Source organism: Capricornis sumatraensis, chromosome 19 (genome assembly GCF_032405125.1).
Source record: "Capricornis sumatraensis isolate serow.1 chromosome 19, serow.2, whole genome shotgun sequence".
Classification (NCBI taxonomy): domain Eukaryota; kingdom Metazoa; phylum Chordata; class Mammalia; order Artiodactyla; family Bovidae; genus Capricornis; species Capricornis sumatraensis.
Window position 1 is genome coordinate 31,069,716 of NC_091087.1, and position 18,037 is coordinate 31,087,752.

Below are 18,037 nucleotides of genomic sequence, written 5' to 3' on the forward strand. Positions count from 1 at the left end.
GGAGCAGAGAAGTAGGGGAGGGGGATTGAGAGGTATAAACTTTCGGGGCTCCCTGGTGGCTCAGTGATAAAGAATCCATATGCCAATGTAGGAGACATGGGTTCAATCCCTGGTCCAGGAAGATCCCACATGCCACAGAGCAACTAACCCTGTGGGCCACAGTTACTGAAGCTCACGCGCTCTAGAGCCCATGCTCAGCAACAAGAGAGAAGCCCCCGCAATGAGAAGCCTGCACACCCACAACTGCTCACTGCATTAGAGAAAAAACCCACACAGCCATGAAGACCCAGCACGGCCAAATAAATAAATAAATAAAATTATTTTTTTTTAAAGGTATCAACTTTCAGTTACAAAATAATTGAGTTACAGTATGAAATGTACAGTGTGTGGAATATAGTCAATAATTGTGTAACATCTTTGTATGGTAACAGATGACAACTAGACTTATCATTCTGAAACATATAGAAACACTGCAACACTATGCTGTATACCAGGAGCTAACATGGTTTTGTAGGTCAATTACACTCCAAAAACAAACTCCTAGAAAAAGAGATCATACCTCTGATTACCACAGGAGGCAGGTGGGGGGAGTGGAAATTGGATAAAGCAGTTATAAAATAAATAAGTACCAAGGAGATAACATACAAGATAATTAAGATTGCTCTATGCTATCTCAAGTTGTTAACAGACTAAATCATGAGTTTGCATAACAAGGAAAATAGGTCTATTTCTTTAAGGTTGTATCTGTGTGAGATGATGCATGTTCACAAACCTATTGTGATAATAATTTCACGATATATATGTCAAATCACTGTGCCATACACCTTAAATTTATGCAGTGCTATAGATCAATTATATCTTAGTAAAATTGGAAGGGGGAAAAAATGATGACTTCTCAAAACTCTTCAAGAAAACGGTGGCTCCAGCATTGGTGGAGGTGTTCTTTGAATTAGATTACATTTATTTATTTTTAGCAAAAAAAATAATAATTATATCACTATCATGTAACATAAAATTGTGGAATTGATTAATTTATTTAATTCCTTTTTTCAATTAAAAAAATTTCTTATTGGAGAATAGTTGCTTTACAATGTTGTGCTAGTTTCTGCCATACACCAAAGTGGATCAGCTATACGTACACATACATCCCCTCCTTTCTGAACCCCCTTCCCATTTTGGTCACCACCCAACATTGAGTAGAGCTCCCTGTGTGATACAGGAGGTTCTCACTAGCTGCTGCTGCTGCTGCTAAGTCACTTCAGTCGTGTCCGACTCTGTGCAACCCCATAGACAGCAGCCCACCAGGCTCCCCCGTCCCTGGGATTCTCCAGGCAAGAACGCTGGAGTGGGTTGCCATTTCCTTCTCCAATGCACGAAAGTGAAAAGTGAAAGTGAAGTCACTCAGTCGTGTCCGACTCTTCGAGACCCCATGGACTGCAGCCTACCAGGCTCCTCTGTCCGTGGGATTTTCCAGGCAAGAGTACTGGAGTGGGTGCCATCGCCTTCTCCGTCTCACTAGATATCTATCCTATTGTTTAGTCACTCAGTCATGTTGAACTCTTTGCAGCCCTGCGGACTGTAGCCTGCCAGGCTCCCCTGTCCTTGGGATTTCCCAGGCAAGAATACTGGAGTGGGTTGCCATTTCCTACTCCAGAGATCTTCCCGACCCAGGGATCGAACCCAAGTCTCCTGTGTCTCCTGCATTGGCAGGTGGACTCCTTACCACTGAGCCACCTGGGAAGCCCATTAATAGTGTATATACATGATTTAAACTCCCTTCTGTGCCAAGATTCTCTAATCGCCTCATTTCATTCCCTCCCTCTGAGTCCAGCTGCTATCTCCCTGGGGTGGGGCGCTCACCACCTCATCTTGGGTCACTGATCTTTTTTTGTGGGTACTCAACCCTGCCTACCACCAGCAACCTCATCTTCTTAAAATATCATGTTCCTTCGGGTGCTGCTCCATTCCAAGTTTCCTTCCCAAGCCTGTCCAATGTGCATGCTTCTCTCTGCCTTCCAAATTTTCCGTAATCTTCCTCCACCCCAATGAGTTCATAAACTACACTCCAGGTAGATCTTAGATCTTTCATGTTTCTTTTTTAGCAGGCTACTTCTTGGAATATATATATATATATATATATATATATATATCAGCACCTTTCCTAGGCAGAGGAACAGTTCAGACAAAGGCATAAATACATAGAAGCACAAGATACAGTCAGGAAATAGTAAGCAAAAGCTTACTCTAAGCTTGCACTAAAATTCCATGACACTCCATTTAGTCATCACTTCAAACATCCTCTTTCCTCTATTTTTAATAACAGTTTTCTAGCCACTGAGGCTTAAATCCCCAAATCACCCTGCCCAGCCTCACCAGAAATGTCCTCTGCCCCATCACACTGTTGATTCTATTAGGTTGAATGCATGAAATAATGGTCCAATATCAGCAATTTCACATGACTCAGCCTAATACTTTTTCTCAGCTCTCTCCTCTTCTCTCATCATCCTGGATGCTCTGCTACTTAGGGCCTCACCACCTACCTCCTGGCTCTCCACTGGACTCCCCACTCCAACCTGTCCTGGAGTTTTCCCAGCACATCTGGCTCACGGTTCTCAGAAAACACTATGGGATTTCCCTGCTGGTCCAGTGGTTAAAAATCTGCCTGCCAATGCAGGGGACCCAGGTTCAATCTCTGGGCTGGAAAGATTCCATATGCCACGGAGCAACTAAATCCCGCGTGCCACAGCTGCTGAAGCCCACAGACTCCAGAGATCGTGCTCTGCAACGAGAAGCCACCACACTGAGAAGCCTGTGCACCACAACTCGAGAGCAGCTCCTGCTCCCTGCAACTTAAGAAGATCACTGCGTCACAGCGAAAATAGATAAGTAAATAAATGCATACTTTAAAAAAGGAAGCGAACACTATGGAAACCACGTCCCCTGATGCATGCAAGACACACCAAACCCCCATTCGCACTTTCCAGGCTCTCCACAGCCTGTATCCAAACTGCTTTTGCAAACTTACCTTCTACTTTACAGTTCACCTGGAACCATTGGTGGAAGGGGCCTTATACTCAGCCGGTCCAGTGATTCCCAAACCTAGCTACACATCACAGTCTCAAAGGGAGCTTTTACTTTGTCAGCCCATCAATCCATCAATTCATACATGGGTCTACCATGCCTAGCACTTTTAAAAATTTTGTTTTCATTAATAGACCTTATTTTTAGGGTCACCACCTACATTGGGAAGAAAGTAGAGTTCCCATCTCTCTCCACACCCATCGCCCACCCCGCCACACATGGCACACACACAGCCTCCTCCACCATCAACACAATACATATGTTACACTCAGTGAACCAACAGGGACACATCATTAACAACTACAGAAAATGTTTTTGAATAGGTAACACCTAATTTTTTTCTAAAAGATCCGAATGCTACAAAAAGATATAAGTCTCTCTCCAGCCCCAGACTCCTGACCGCCAGTCTCCCTCCCCAGAGGTCAATTTTATGAAGATACAATTATACTTATAGTAAGTCTCCATATACAATTTTAATACAAATGAATAGCATGGCATACTATATGTACTCTAATGTACCTTAACGATTTCCTCTGAAGAATACATATTGTCAATATCAACACAAATCAATCTGCTTAACTCTGCAGGGTTGTCTAAGGTCTAGTATTTTTATCTTTAACTAACCATCCCCTATTGAAGGAATTGTCATTTAGTTACTAAGTCGTGTCCGACTCTTTTGTGACCCCCATGGACTATAGCCTGCCAATCTCCTCTGTCCGTGGGATTTCCCAGGCAAGAATACTGGAGTTGGTTGCCATTCCCTTCTCCAGGGGATCTGCCTGACCCAGGGATTGAACCTAAGTCTCCAGCATCGGTAAGCATATTCTTTACCACTGAGCCACCAGAGAAGAGCAGGAATGGAAGGAACTTTTTAAGCTGCAGTTTTCCAGACCTCATCCCAATTGTACTGATTAAGAATTCCAAAGGGATAGACCCTGAAATATATATCTCGTATATGTTTTCCAGGTTCTTCTCATATAGGGATTAATATGCTGAGAAAACTGGAAATGGAGGATGTATAGTGATTTTCCCAAAGGCTCAGAGCAAAGAGGGTAAGAGAACCATGGGATTTCCTGCATAGGAAGTATGGATGACTGATTGGATCTAGGAGGTATACCATAAAAGTGTGACTGTGATAAGTAACCCCAAATGTCATGGTCCCTTTTATCAAGAGATTTTAAGTGATTATTTTCTTGCTGTACAATTCACTGGTGTTGAAGTGCTTTCTGAGTCATCGAAGGAATATTAAGGCAATATCATCATGATTTTTAATGAGAAGTATGTTTTACTGGCCTCTAAATCCATGGGTGGTAGGTTTGGATATTTTCAGCAAGCAGTCTATTAAATTTACTCATAACTCATTGGAGTCACTCTGGGCTGTTCTGTAAAAGCAAGAGTCTTCTGTGTATCTGCACAGGGCATGTTTAGAGAGAACTAGCTTTCCAGAAATCTCTAGTCTCCACTTCACCAAAGACGCCCTGTTGGGCAACGCATTTAAGCTCAGTTTCTCAGGCTATAAAATGAGGATAATAATGAAAGCCATATTATTCACTACTTCATGGGGTGACTGTGAGTTGATTCATATGAAAGCATTTTGAAAAGTATAATGTCTCCTCTATGAAACAAAATAATATCATTGTATCACTTTAAAGATGTGTTGTGCATCAAAATGTTCAGGGGCTTCCCTGGTGGCTCAGATGGTAGAGAATCTGCCTGCGATGCACGAGACCTAGATTCAGTCCCTGGGTTGGGAAGATCCCCTAGAGAAGGGAAAGGCTACCCACTCCAGAATTCTTGCCTGGGAAATGCCATGGCCAGAGGAGTCTGGCGGGCTACAGTCCATGGGGTCGAAAAGAGTCGGACACAACTGTACGACTAACATTTTCTTTCACTAAAATGTTCAGATGTAGAAGATCGGGCCCAGACAAAATTGACTAACATCACTCGTGCATCCAAGCCTAAATTCTTCAAATTATTTTCAACCTATGAAAGTGATAGAATCACATAGTAAAAAAAAGTTCAAAGGTCATGAGGATATTAAATGAAAAAATAATGATAGCATAAGGACTGATAGATAGAGGGTAACATATCACAAGCCATGCATTCTCCTCAATGCTTTTCAGAGTAATCTTTTGAGGTACCATTATTATCTTCATTTCATAAGTGAGGCACATAACACAACATTATGAAGCAACTACACTCCAATAAAAATTCATTTTAAAAAAGTGAGGCACAGAGAAGTTGAGTAACTTTCCCAGGATCCACAGCTCGGACGTGGCAGTGCTACTTTTATGTCTTTGCCCCCAAATGTCAGCCTTCTTCTCCAAGGGTGACCACTGTTTACAGTGAATTACCTGTCCGCATTCATTGTCTGTTTCTACAGAACAAATAGCCCTAAAACCTAGTGGCTTAAAAGAACAGACATTTATTATCTCACTGTTTCTGCGGATCTAGAATCAGGGTTTGGCTTAGCTGGGTGTCTCTCTGATGTTGCCCAGGGCTGCAGTCTCAGCTGAACACTGGACTTGGAGAAGGTGTGTCTCCAAGTATATTCACATGGTGGCTGGTGGGTCTCAGTGCCTCACAGACTATTGGACACCGCATCTCAGTTTCTCATGGCCAAGGGCCCCCCCTCAGTTTCTCAGCACAGGGACTTCCTCACTGGATTGCCTCAGGACATGGCAGCTAGCTCCATCCAGTGTGAGAGATCTGAGATCACACCCAAGAAGCCGGTCACTTCATAGCCTAATTTCGTAAGTGATATCCCATCACTTGTGCCATCTTCCGTTCACTAGAAGCGAGTCACAAAGGTCAACCCGCTCTTGAGGGCTGGAGGTTACACAAGAGTCTGAACACCAGGAGGGTAGGGGATCTTTAATGGCCATCTTAAAGACTGTCTACCGTGGGACTTGCCTGGTGGTCCAGTGACAACAGTCTATCTTGCAATGCAGGGGCTATGAGTTCAGTTCCTGGTCAGATCCCACATGCCGCAGAGCAACTAAGCCTGTGCGCCACAACCACTGAAGCCTGAGCGCTCGGTCCAGTCACAACTAGAGAGCCTGTGCACAGCAATGAAGGGTCTCATATGACCCAGTGAAGGTACTGCGTGCTACAACAAAGACCCAACACAGCCAACTAAATAAATTAAAAAAAAATTTTTTTTAAGACTGCCTATCATGATAGCTTTCTAAAAATTGTTTGTGCATGCAAAGTGAAAGTGTTAGTCCTTCAGCCGTGTCTGAGTATTCGACCGCATGTACTGTAGTCCGCCAGGCTCCTCTGTCCATGGAATTCTCCAGGCAAGAATACTGGAGTGGGTTGCCATTTCCTTCTCCAGGGGATCTTCCTGACCCAGGGACTGAACCCGGGTCTGCTGCATTGCAGGCAGATTCTCTACCATTTGAGCCACCAGAGAACCCCAACGCATACACAACTTCTTTCCCAAAATAATATCCTTGGCATGTGCCTTTACAGACATCAAGAGGATCCTCCCATTTATTATAACACAAAGAATTCCACCGAGTGGCAGTTGCATAACTTAAGTCTGCGATTGATGGGCATGCAGGCTTTTTCCGGTAAAATACCCTTTTTACTAGTTTTCCTGGTGTGTATTAAGCACCCTTGTGGGCAAGGCTCTGTGCTGGATGTGGGGAACACAGAGATGGAAAGATAAGACCCCTAACCTCAAGGCATCCTCAGCCGAGTAGGGAGAAAAGACAGAGATGAACAACTGTGAAGGCCCCGCCAGACATGACTGTGGCAGGAGGTTCAAGGTGTCCTGTAAGCCCCAAAGAGGGACTAAGCACGTCTGATAATTTCAGAGGGAAGGAAACCCTTTCTCTTCCCACAGATAAGCAAACTAAATCACAAACTTGCCATTTTTCTCACCCACACCTTCCCTGAAAATACACTCTCTTGTTGGAAACAGCATTACAGACTCCTGGGGTGAGCAGCATGCATGCGTGTGTGCTAAGCCACTTCAGTTGTGTCTGACCCCAGGGACTGTAGCCGCCAGGCTCCTCTGTCCACGGGATTCTCCAGGCAAGAATACTGGATTGGGTTCCCATGCCATCCTCCAGGGGATCTTCCCGACCCAGGGATCAAAACTGTGTCTCTAATGTCTCCTGCACTGGTCTCCATAATGCCATGTCTAGACCATGTTCTAGAAAAATGATGTCAGTGTGAAAGAGAAAAAACAAAACAAAACACAGAGCTTGGCATTCTGGAAATCAAACAACTGACTATATTTCATTTTCTAGTCAGGACGGTTTTGGCATCTTTTAGTCACTGTCTAAATTAGTTCATGTGACATTTTTATGGATTATTTTTTTAGAGAAAGAGAATTCCATATTCACTTTACCCTCATTAAATGCTAATTTATTTTGTCTACCTGAAAAGACTAATAGTACAGAATTAGCTTATTGTTCATTGTTCAGTTGGTTACAAAACAGTCACTTTAGAATACATGTCGAAGAAATACCCCTGTGCGTGTAAGGTATTAATGATGCTTTGTGTTTTCAGCAGCATTGCTGTGTGTCCTACAGTCACTGTAGCAACTGGGCCCTGCTCCATCTTTCAAATCAGTTAAAGGTCCGTAGAGTCATAGCAATGGTTTTTCCAGTAGTCAGGTATGAAAGTGAGAATTGGACCATAACAAAGACTGAGCACCAAAGAATTGATGCTTTCGAACTGTAGTACTGGAGAAGACTCTTGAGAGTCCCTTGGACTGCAAGGAGATCAAACCAGTCCATCTTAAAGGAAATCAATCCTGAATATTCATTGGAAGGACTGATGCTGAAGCTCCAATACTTTGACCACCTGATGCAAAGAGCTAACTCATTGGAAAAGACATTGATGCAGGGAAAGATTGAAGGAAGGAGAAGGGGACGACAGAGGATGAGATGGGTTGGATGGCATCACCGACTCAATGGACATGGGTTTGAGCAAACAATGGACATGGGTTTGAGCAAACTCTGGGAGACAGTGAAGGACAGGGGAGCCTGGTGTACGATAGTCCATGGGGTCACAAAGAGTCAGATATGTCAGATATCTGACTTAGTGACTGAACAACAACACTTATCAGTAAGAAGGAACATCATTCCCATGGTTGACCATTTTGTAACAAATGAGTGCTGGTTTTTTCTGAAAATATCCCATTAAAAAACACTTTTCTCAGGAATTCCCTGGTGGTCCAATGGTTAAGACTCCGTGCTCCCAATGCAGGAGGTCTGGTTCCATTCTTGGTCAGGGAACTAGATTCCACATACCGCAACTAAAACCTGGAGCAGCCAAATAAAGAAATAAATATACAATTTTTTTTTCTCAAGTGGTGATAATAGGGGCTTTGGATTTAGGTACCCAAGTAGGAATCCTAGGTCTAATGCTTAGGATTGTATGACCCAAGGTTAAGTCATTTAACTTCCCTCCAACTTAGTTTCCTTATGTTTGAAATGGGCTTAGTCACACCTACCCCACTGGGTTGGATTAATGTAAAACAGTGCCTGATTCAGAGTGAGGGCTTATTGAACTATAGCAATCATCACCGATGTCCACTAGACCAGTGTAAGAGATGCTTAATTCTCTCTCACATTCCGCTCCCTGGAAAACAGATGGTTCTTAACAGAGGCAAGAAAGAGACATTAGCTCTTTAAGTATCACTGGTCAGGTTTTGACTGGGTCAGGGGAAAGAGGAAGGCAAAAGAGGGGCAGGATTCAGCCCTAGCAGGGCCCTTGCTGCCTCAGCCAGGGAGGGAGGGATTCCCTTCAGGTGAGAAGGAGTGAGTGAACTCATCTGTTCGTTGTTGGTGGTTAGTTGCTCAGTTGTGTCTGACTCTTTGTGATCCCATGCACTGTAGCCCACCAGGCTCCTCTGTCCATGGGATTTCCCAGGCAAGAATACTGGAGTGGGTTGCCACTTTCTTCTCCAGGGGATCTTACAGACCCAGGGATCAAACCTGCGTCTCCTGTACAAACCCATCTCCTCCCAAGTTGCCTTGGCTCTATAAAGCTTTAAGGATAATTACTACAAGCATTGCACTGGCCAGCAGCTCAAAACCCTCTTGATACGGAGCAAATTTGTTCATATTTCTTGGAAAGATAAGGCTTAAGAGACAAAAGTTCTGCATCACTTCGTGCCTGTTATTCACTGACAATAACAGAGCCAATGTTGGAAGGATAAGCGGGCCCCATGCAATAGGGAAAGAAGGAAGAAGAGTGGCTAGCCCAGACCCACTTCTAGAGTTTACCCATAAATCTGCCTCATAGCTACAGGCAGCCTGCCGTGACGAAAAGAGTGCAAACAGAGGCTAGAGAACCCAGGTTTGAGTCTGCAAGGGCTATAGAGTATTCATGTTTTACTACAAACATGCACCAGAGAATCAGTGGGTTTTCCCTTAGGTTGTAGGAAGGACCACTGGAGAGAATGGGAAAGAAAACATTTTGAATACTCCATGCAAACATTTTAAATTTTATTAAAAAAATAAAAAATCACTACCGAGTGCAAGCTACCTCTGTTTGGTGAATAAAAGTGATTTCCTTCATTTGGACCCCCTGTGCTCACACATCTGCTTTTGACTTTCCCTATAATATTCCCTGGGAGACGGAAATGGTAACCCACTTCAGTATTCTTGCCTGGAAAATCCCATGGACCAAGAAGCCTGGTAAGCTACAGGCCATGGGGTTGCAAAGAGTCGGACATGACTGAGCGACTTCACTTCACTATAATATTCCCTGATAATATCCCTGGTGGCTCAGTTGGTAAAGAATTCACTTGCAACACAGGAGCCCCAGGTCTGATCCCTGGGTCAGGAAGAGTCCCTGGAGGAGGAAATCCACTCCAGTATTCTTGTCTGGGAAATCCCAGACAGAGGAGCCTGGCAGCCTACAGTCCATGGTGTCACAAAGGATCGGACACAACTGAGTGACTGAACCACATAAACCACAAAGTATTCCTCATATCACTAGAGGTACCCTGGGTCATGCTGCTGCTGCTAAGTCGCTTCAGTCGTGTCCGACTCAGCGACTCCATGGACTGCAGCCTACCAGGCTCCTCCATCCATGGGATTGTCCAGGCAAGAGTACTGGAGGGGGTTGCCATTGCCTTCTCCGCCCTGGGTCATGGACAATCCCAAAACACTACTGAGGGTCAACCTTTATGCATTTTCTAAACTTTTAAATTATTTATTTTCATCTGGTTGTACTGAGTCTTAGTTGCAGCATGCTGGATTTAGTTCCCTGACCAGGGTGGAACCCAGGCTCCCCTGCATTGGGAGCGCAGAGTCTTAACCACTGGACCTCCAGGGAAGTCCCAAACTTTATGCCTTTAAATGTCAGGACAATGTCACCAATTTGAAGGCAATGAAAAGACAGCAGGAAGATCCATTTTCTTTGTCTACATCAGGGTTTCTCAACCTGGGCTGGATAATTCTTTGCTGGGGTTTGTAGGCTGTTCAGCAGCATCCCCAGCTGCTACCCACTAGACACCAGTAGCACTACCGGACGTAGTCATAACCCAAAGAGTCTCCAGAGAATGCCAAATCGGGGGCAGGGGTGGGGTGGGGGTTGAGAACCAGTCAGTCAGTCAGTCAGTTCAGTCGCTCAGTCGTGTCTGACTCTTTGCGACCTCATGAATTGCAGCACGCCAGACCTCCCTGTCCATCACCAACTCCCGGAGTTCACTCAGACTCGCGTCCATTGAGTCAGGGATGCCATCCAGCCATCTCATCCTCGGTCGTCCCCTTCTTCTCCTGCCCCCAATACCTCCCAGCATCAAAGTCTTTTCCAATGAGTCAACCGTTTGCATGAGGTGATAAACAAAGGACACGTGCACTAGTAATTTGGGGCAGAGATGTCTGCTGGCTGATATTTTGTCTCTGCAGAAAGATTTCAGGTGGGTAGATCCTCCGGAGAAGGAAATAGCAACCCACTCCAGTATTCTTGCCTGGAGAATTCCATGGACAGAGGAGTCTGGCGGGCTACAGTCCACAGGGTTGCAAAGAGTCAGACTTGACTGAGCCACTGAGCATGCGCATGAGAGCAGGAAGTACAGAGGATATCTGATGGCTCCTCTCATGTTCCCAGGTGAACTGTCACCTCCGCAGCCACTGACCACCTCCACAGTTGTCATTTGGGGAGACCTGGGGAATGGAACAAAAGGCCTCCCTTGGATCAGAAGTCAATATTATCTAACCTCATGAGCAGGACTTCCTTGGTGGCTCTGACGATAAAGAATCCACCTGCAGTGCAGGAAACCTGGGTTCAATCCCAGGGATGGGATTCACGTGCCCACATCCTCTGCTCGTGACAAGGGCCTGCCCTGCAGAGGAAACCAATGATGGAAAGCTCCCTCTCTTCTCAAGAATCCTAGTTTTACTAATACATCTCCAAACTTTATGTCAGCCAAGGGGACCCCTCACCTCAAAGAAATACAAGCCATCCAAGGGCATATCAGCAGCCTCCAAATCTGATTTTTTTTTTCTTTCTCATTTGCTAAAGCTTTTCAAAATCTGATTTTTTTTTTCATTTTTATGGACCACACAAAATCTCAGTGAGCAAGAGCCCACGAGAAATTCAACCAATGGAGGCTTTGACTTTTCCTCGACTTCTGATCATTCTGCTAAAACAGCAAAGCAAAGCTGTGTTATTAAAGATGTAAGTGCAAAAAAGACTCTTGGTTCTGTTCTAGGCACTTCGGAACAGCTGAAAGAAAGGGAGAATTGGACCGTCATGTTGCTCCTTGTCAGGCCTCAGCTAACCTCCAGTCCTTGAGGGAGTGAAAAACGGGGGTAAACACTGCCTGGGAACTTTCCAGAGCTGAAGATGATGCCAGAAAATTCCCAAGCAGGGCCTCTCCTTTTTCTCCTCCCACCCCAAAGGCTGTCTCCTGCCTTTGTACAGAATCATTCAAACCAAACAAATCAGGAGCTATGATGTAGGCAGCAACTACACTTCTGGACAAATACAGATGAATACAAAGGGGAAAAGAGGAACCGTCAACAGAGGTTATAGTCTGCTCTTTGGACTCACCTGCTAAATGTTACCCATCAGCAAAGATTAAAAGCCTGCCACATTCCAGGCAGACACGGTTCTCCAGGAGCAGCTGAGCCTGGAAGTCAGCTGGCAGTTCAGTGGCATGGTCTGGTCATTCCTAAGTACTCTCTAGAAGGCAGAGTTGCGGGTCAAGTGAAAGCACACTGGCTCCAGCCCTTGACAAAGCCCCACAGCCAGGGAGCAGGTGTAGCCTGCCAAAAACAAACAAAAACTTCTCCCAAACAACAACACACAGTTAACACCCGCAGCCTGTCAACACCAATTAGCCTGCCCGACAAGCAGAAGCCTATTAAGACCAGCACTCCAACCCAGCCAAGGTTCCCTGCAAGCAGAAACTGTCATCTCCCGGCTTCCCTCAAGGAAGTGACCTTCAGTGGAAACCCACCACAGCCCGCACAGCCCTCAGGTCCCCTGTACTTTTAGGGGGTCTTGCTGGGTGCAATTATGACTTTCCTGGGCTCTAGGCACTTTGATTCTTTCCTCTATAATAATATTAAAATTTGTGATACAACTTTCAATACTTTGATACCTGTTTTTTTAATGTCAGGCAAAATTGAATAGATTTTCGAGGGCCTGAAGATACTTTTCAATATTTTCATTTTGTTTTTCCTTCGAAGAGAAATTAAACATTTTCCTGGGTCCCAAAAAGTTTCTCAGATCCTTGGCACTGTGCCCACAATATCTAATAAAGTCAGCTCTGATTCAGTAGATAACTTGCAATTAAAAAAAAATACCGTTACCCACAGCCTAACCATCTAACTAGGTACAACCTTAGCCTTTCTAAAGTCCATTCTATTGATAAAATACGGATACAACACACCTAGAAGTTATTTCAATTCATCACTTAAGAATGATTCCTTACAAAAGGAGATGCTGAGAAGCTTAAAAAAAAAAATCAACTCACCACACAAGATAGATTTTCTTCAATATTTTATTTATATAGAAATACTTAAAAAATGAAGTAGCACCATTACTTAAGTTTTACCTTTATTATGTAGAACTTTAAATGTCAGAAAAATAAAACTCTTGATACAATTTCAAATCTTGTCTCAGCAAATATAATATTAGTATTTGACCATGAGGTTAAAGGCCCTTTATCATAAAATAAAATATACTTTGTTTTTTAAACTTTGCTCAGTAAAGTACATTTAAGCTCAAGTAACGTCACCTACATATACATAAACAAGTGGTAAACAAATGTATTAAAATAGAAATACTAAAACTATAGTGGTGCAACAGAATTTTTGTAACTTGCACTGAATTCTATTTATACAAATGTTAGAAAGCATCAACAGTTCCTTTTGACATGTTTATACATTTCCGTTTTTTTGTAATAATATAGAATAAAATATGCTTTATATCACTGAATAGAAAATATGCTGGGTGAAGCAGTTCTAGAAGATTTGTCTGAACCTATAAAATCTCCATCCCAACAGAATACTGTTCAAAACATTACACATTTTATGGTTTGTAATTCTGTCACAATTGTGTGATTATTAAAAAATAATACAGTGTTCTTTGCCATAAGGCCATACTAAAATAAAAAGATTTAACCCAGCTACAAAAAAGTTCACTGAACTTAAATTAAAATACTTGTAAACATCTTTGCAATATGAAATATAATTTTTCAAGTCAAAAAAGAATAAAATACTTCAATCTGTATTAATGCAATTTCTCTTTAAAACTTTTAAACGTTTTTTTTTTTTAATATATAAGAGATATGTTACAGTTTCTTTAATAAAGCTGCAGTATCCTGGTATTACAGGAACTCCTGGCCCTTCTACGAACATTCAAAAAGGATCCACTGTGTTCTATAATAAGAATGGTAGGAACCCAGCCACAAAGGGGAACACACAGAAACAGTCCACACACATCCCATAGCACTATTATTATCCTCTTCATCATAATTATTGTTCATTTTTTTCCCTACTTTTAAGAAAATGGAAAACTTGTGGGGTTTTCTTCTTTTGGAAGCTTCCTATTAAGTACAGTGTAAAAACTATCATTACTAGAATGTCGCCGTTCCTATTATTTATAGAGCATGCATTTCAGGTGGTTCGGAGGTTTCCCAGGCTACAGTACTCGGATGCTGATATCCTGGCAAGTTCCTTTGTTTAAAAATTTAAAAAAAAAAAAAATGAGCGGATACTACAGCTTTCCAAGTTCCTCTTCGGATCTCAGAGTGTGAGCAGGAGGGCGGGGAGAAGGTGGGACACCTCGAGTTAGGCAGAGAGGCGTCGCCAGGGAGTGAGGACAGAAGGCAGGCGGGGGGTCCTCCTTCGCCCCGCGGTGCGCGCCAGCGCGCGCTGCCTTCAGGAAAAGATTCGGATGGCCTGAGTGACAGCGGTGTGGCAGACCGGGCACTCGGGCTCGCTCTTCTCGCAGATGCGGTTAGCGCACTCCATGCAGAAGAGGTTGTGGCCGCAGGGCACCAGTGCGGCGATGACTTCGCTCTCAAAGCACACGGAGCAATCGCGGCTGCCCTTACGCCGCAACCCGGAGGAGGAGGAGGAGGAAGAGGACGAGCTGGAGGACGAGCTGGACGAGGATGAGGAGCCGGACGCGTCCGACGACGAAGGCTGAAGGCCCGCCGGCAGCTGCGCCGCCAGCCCATTGGCATAGGCGGCGTAGGCCAGGCCCCCTCCGCCTGGGTCGCTGCGCACACGACGAGCCAGGTGGTGCTCGCCCGCCCCCGGGGCCATGTGCAAGGGCGGGGACAGGCGCGGGCAGCTGGCACCTGGGTGCAGTCGGCGGTGCACCGGCAGCCCCAGGTTGGCGCTGGAGGGCGCGCTGGCTCCGCCCCCGGGAAAGACCACCGAGGAGGACGAAGCAGCGGACGAAGATGCGGAGGACGAGCAGGAAGAGGACGCGGGAGCTGCAGGTCCGCCTCCCGGCGACCGCTCGAACTGGCCCCAGAGAAGGGGCGCCCCGGGCGGTGGAGCGGGAGCCGGGTCAAAGGCGGGCGGAAGCTCGGGGCAGCTGTCGGGGGAAGGCACCGAAGCCTCCCCCGCCGCCACCGCCGCGTAGGTGTATCCACTGCCGTTGTTGTTGTTGTTTCCGTTGTGAGCAAAGCTGAGCGCTGGGCTGGGGGGGCTGTAGTCCGCCAGGCGCGGGGTGGCGGCTGCGCTGCCGCTGGTGCCCGCGCCGAAGTAAGAGTCTGTGGAGGCGCTGCCGAGCGAGCTGGAACTGTCGTTGCGGTAGCTGGAGAAGGGCTTGCGGCCCGGAGTGGGCGTGATGCTGGGGGTGGGCTTGCTCCAGAGGCTGCCTGGGCCGGACCCGCCGGACCCATGATGCAGATCGAAGCCCACATCCGTGCCGTTGGCGTGGAAATCGTTCTCGTCGGTGAGCTCAATGATGCCGCCGGTGCGTAGGGCGATGTGGGCCTCGATCTCCTCGCGGGCGCGGTCCACGTTCTCCGGCATACCCGTCACCTCGAACACCGGCTCCTTGTCGCGGCTGGGCGTCACGATGTATGTATGCGTCTGCTGCTGGATGCGCTTGATCGTGGCGCCCTTGGGCCCCACCACGAGCCCCACCACGCGATAGGGCACGCGCACCTGGATGGTGGTCTGCCCTGGCAGGTTAGGCGGCCCGGGCACTGCGCCGTTCAGCGCCGTGTTCTTATTGCGCGAGGCGCGGATCATGGAGAAGTGCTCGGCGGCGGAGATGATCTCCCTCCGGGCCATGGCCACATCCTCCTTCCTGCCCGTCACAACAAAGACAGGCTCCTCCCCGCGAACCGGGGTCTTGATATAAGTGTTGGTCTTTGCCCGCAGCGCTTTGATTTTACAACCTGGGAGTCCGGGTGCAGGGGAGGGAGTGGGAGAGATAGACAGACACGCCCATTAACCGCGGAGACCAGGGACTGCCCGCACCGGGAAGCTGGAAGACAGAACGCGCGATGGGCGAAAAGGGGGCGGCTCCCTCAGAGACCCCCCGGCCGCGCCACAGGGATGGGAAGCCGGTTCCACCCGCGAGGCGCTAGAGGACCAGCCCACTGGCTGCCCAGCCCTCCCCCAGTGACTGCAGTCAAATCCGAGAATCCCAGAAAAAGTCAGCTGGGGAGATGCCGCTGGGACCCAGCGGGACGCGCCGTCCGCCCCGAAGACGCGGCAGAGGGGTTCGGGGAAGACGACCAAAAGCCGGGATCCTCCGGCGCGGGGGCCTTGGTGGGAAGTCGGGGGGGTGGGGAGCAGTCCCGGGACCCATTGTTCCTCCTCGGGGCTCCATTCCGCTTTGCAGAAATCCAGAACCCTCCTCCCATCCGATGCTCACTCCTCCTCCTCCACCCTCCCCAAGGACCGCTCGGAGGCCCCCTCCCCCAAGCATCTATTTAAATTTTGTTTCCCCGGAGTGGGCTGGGTGGGGGGCGCCAGGGGAAAAGGCGGTGATTTTCTCATGAGAGAGTGTCTCCCGCCGTGACCGCGGCGCAGCTCTGGGAGACAGCCTGCCTGCACTTTCTTTGTCTGGGGCGCCGGCCCATCGCGCGGCTCTGCCTTCCTCCTCAAGGCTCCCCGGCACCGCGGGTCTCCCAGCCTCCCTCTCCCGCCCTCCCCGAGGGGCGGTGGCCCGAGACCCTCTCTCCTGCATCCGCCCATCCCCGGCCGGACCCACCTTGCCGCCCCACGATCTCGGCTACATGCTCGGAACTGGGCACCGGAACGCACTCGGTCATGTTCACGCTCTTCTTTCGCGGCTCGCTGTCGTACAGAGACGCGCCCTCGTCACTGTCCAGCCCTAGCAGGGAGAGCTGGTCGAGTGCGAGCTGCAGGGCTCTTTGGTCATCCAGGGTCTCTCCGCCGCCGCCTCCTCCGCCGCCGCCGCCGCCGCCCCCTCCGCCGCCGCTGCCGTTGCGCTCCAGGTCTGCAAACAGCGAGCTGGGCATCTCTCGGCCGTGAGCGCCGCGCCCCCGCCGGCCCTGGGCTCGGCGGCGAGAAGCTTCGGCCACAAAGGCAGCCGGGAAGCGGGTGGTCAGGGGCGGGGAGGCCGGCCGGCTGCAGACAGCTCCGTGGCTCTTTCCTCGGCTCCGGGAGGAGTGGATCGTTCCTGGCGGTCCGCGCCGGACAGTGGCTGCGGGAGCCGCCGCCTGGGTCCCCACCCCAGATCTGCTGGTGGGTGGGGTGGGGGCAGAGCTCGAGCGGCAGCCGCGCGTGCCCCCCGAGTGCCCGGCTGGCTGGCCACAATGCCGAGCGAGAAGCGAGCAGGCGAGCGACAGCAGCGTTTCTTTAAGGAGCCCCTCCCCGGCTCCTCCACTCCCTCCCTCCCGCCCGCCCGCCCGCCCTCACTCAGCGCTTTTTCCTCCTCTCCTCCCCGCCTCTAGACTGAGCCTCTGCAGCCAGACGGCTCCGGAGGGGGACGAGGGAGGCGCAACGTCACCGGCGGGAGCTGACACTACAATGCTACTGACACTATCGCTGGGGGAGGCGATTGGCGCGCGCCGGCCGGGGGCGGGCGGAGGCCGCAGGCTGAGCGAGCTGAGAGCTAGCGCCCCCAACCCCCGCGCTAGCCGCAGCCCGCCCCGTCCTCCTCCCGCCCGCGCCCCTCCCCCGCCGCCGCTAACGCCTCTCTTTGTTGTCTAATGCGGGACCGACCGGCCCGGGACACTTTCCTGCACCTCTCAGCCGAGGACAGTCACTATCCCCAGGTCTCCTCCCTCGCCAGACTGAGAAAAGGAAACGCGCCCAAATCTGATGCCAGGGCCCCAGCTCCAAGACAGCGGTCCTTAGGAAGTCCCGTTAGCGTCCCCAAATAAAGCACCCCTAGAGCCAACGATGCCTCCGGGAGAAAGGTCTATTGTCTGCCCCCCAAAAGACAGACCGATCCCTCGGACACGGAAGACAGGTCTCGAGATCCTTGTGTGCACTGGCCAAGTGGCCCCCGGCCGGGGCTGCCCACCTGCACGCGAGCG

General features: G+C 48.5%; 1 protein-coding gene across 1 annotated transcript; it reads right to left on the minus strand.

Annotated features, from left to right (window-relative positions):
• Positions 1-14,441: 14,441 nt before the first annotated feature.
• On the minus strand, positions 14,442-17,014 carry MEX3B (mex-3 RNA binding family member B). The gene is made up of 2 exons (XM_068991558.1): positions 16,744-17,014; positions 14,442-15,922 (listed from the first exon to the last, which is right to left on the minus strand). The coding sequence occupies exons 1-2, from the start codon at positions 17,012-17,014 to the stop codon at positions 14,442-14,444; spliced, it is 1,752 nt and encodes a 583-aa protein (XP_068847659.1).
• Between the last annotated feature and the right edge of the window lie 1,023 nt (positions 17,015-18,037).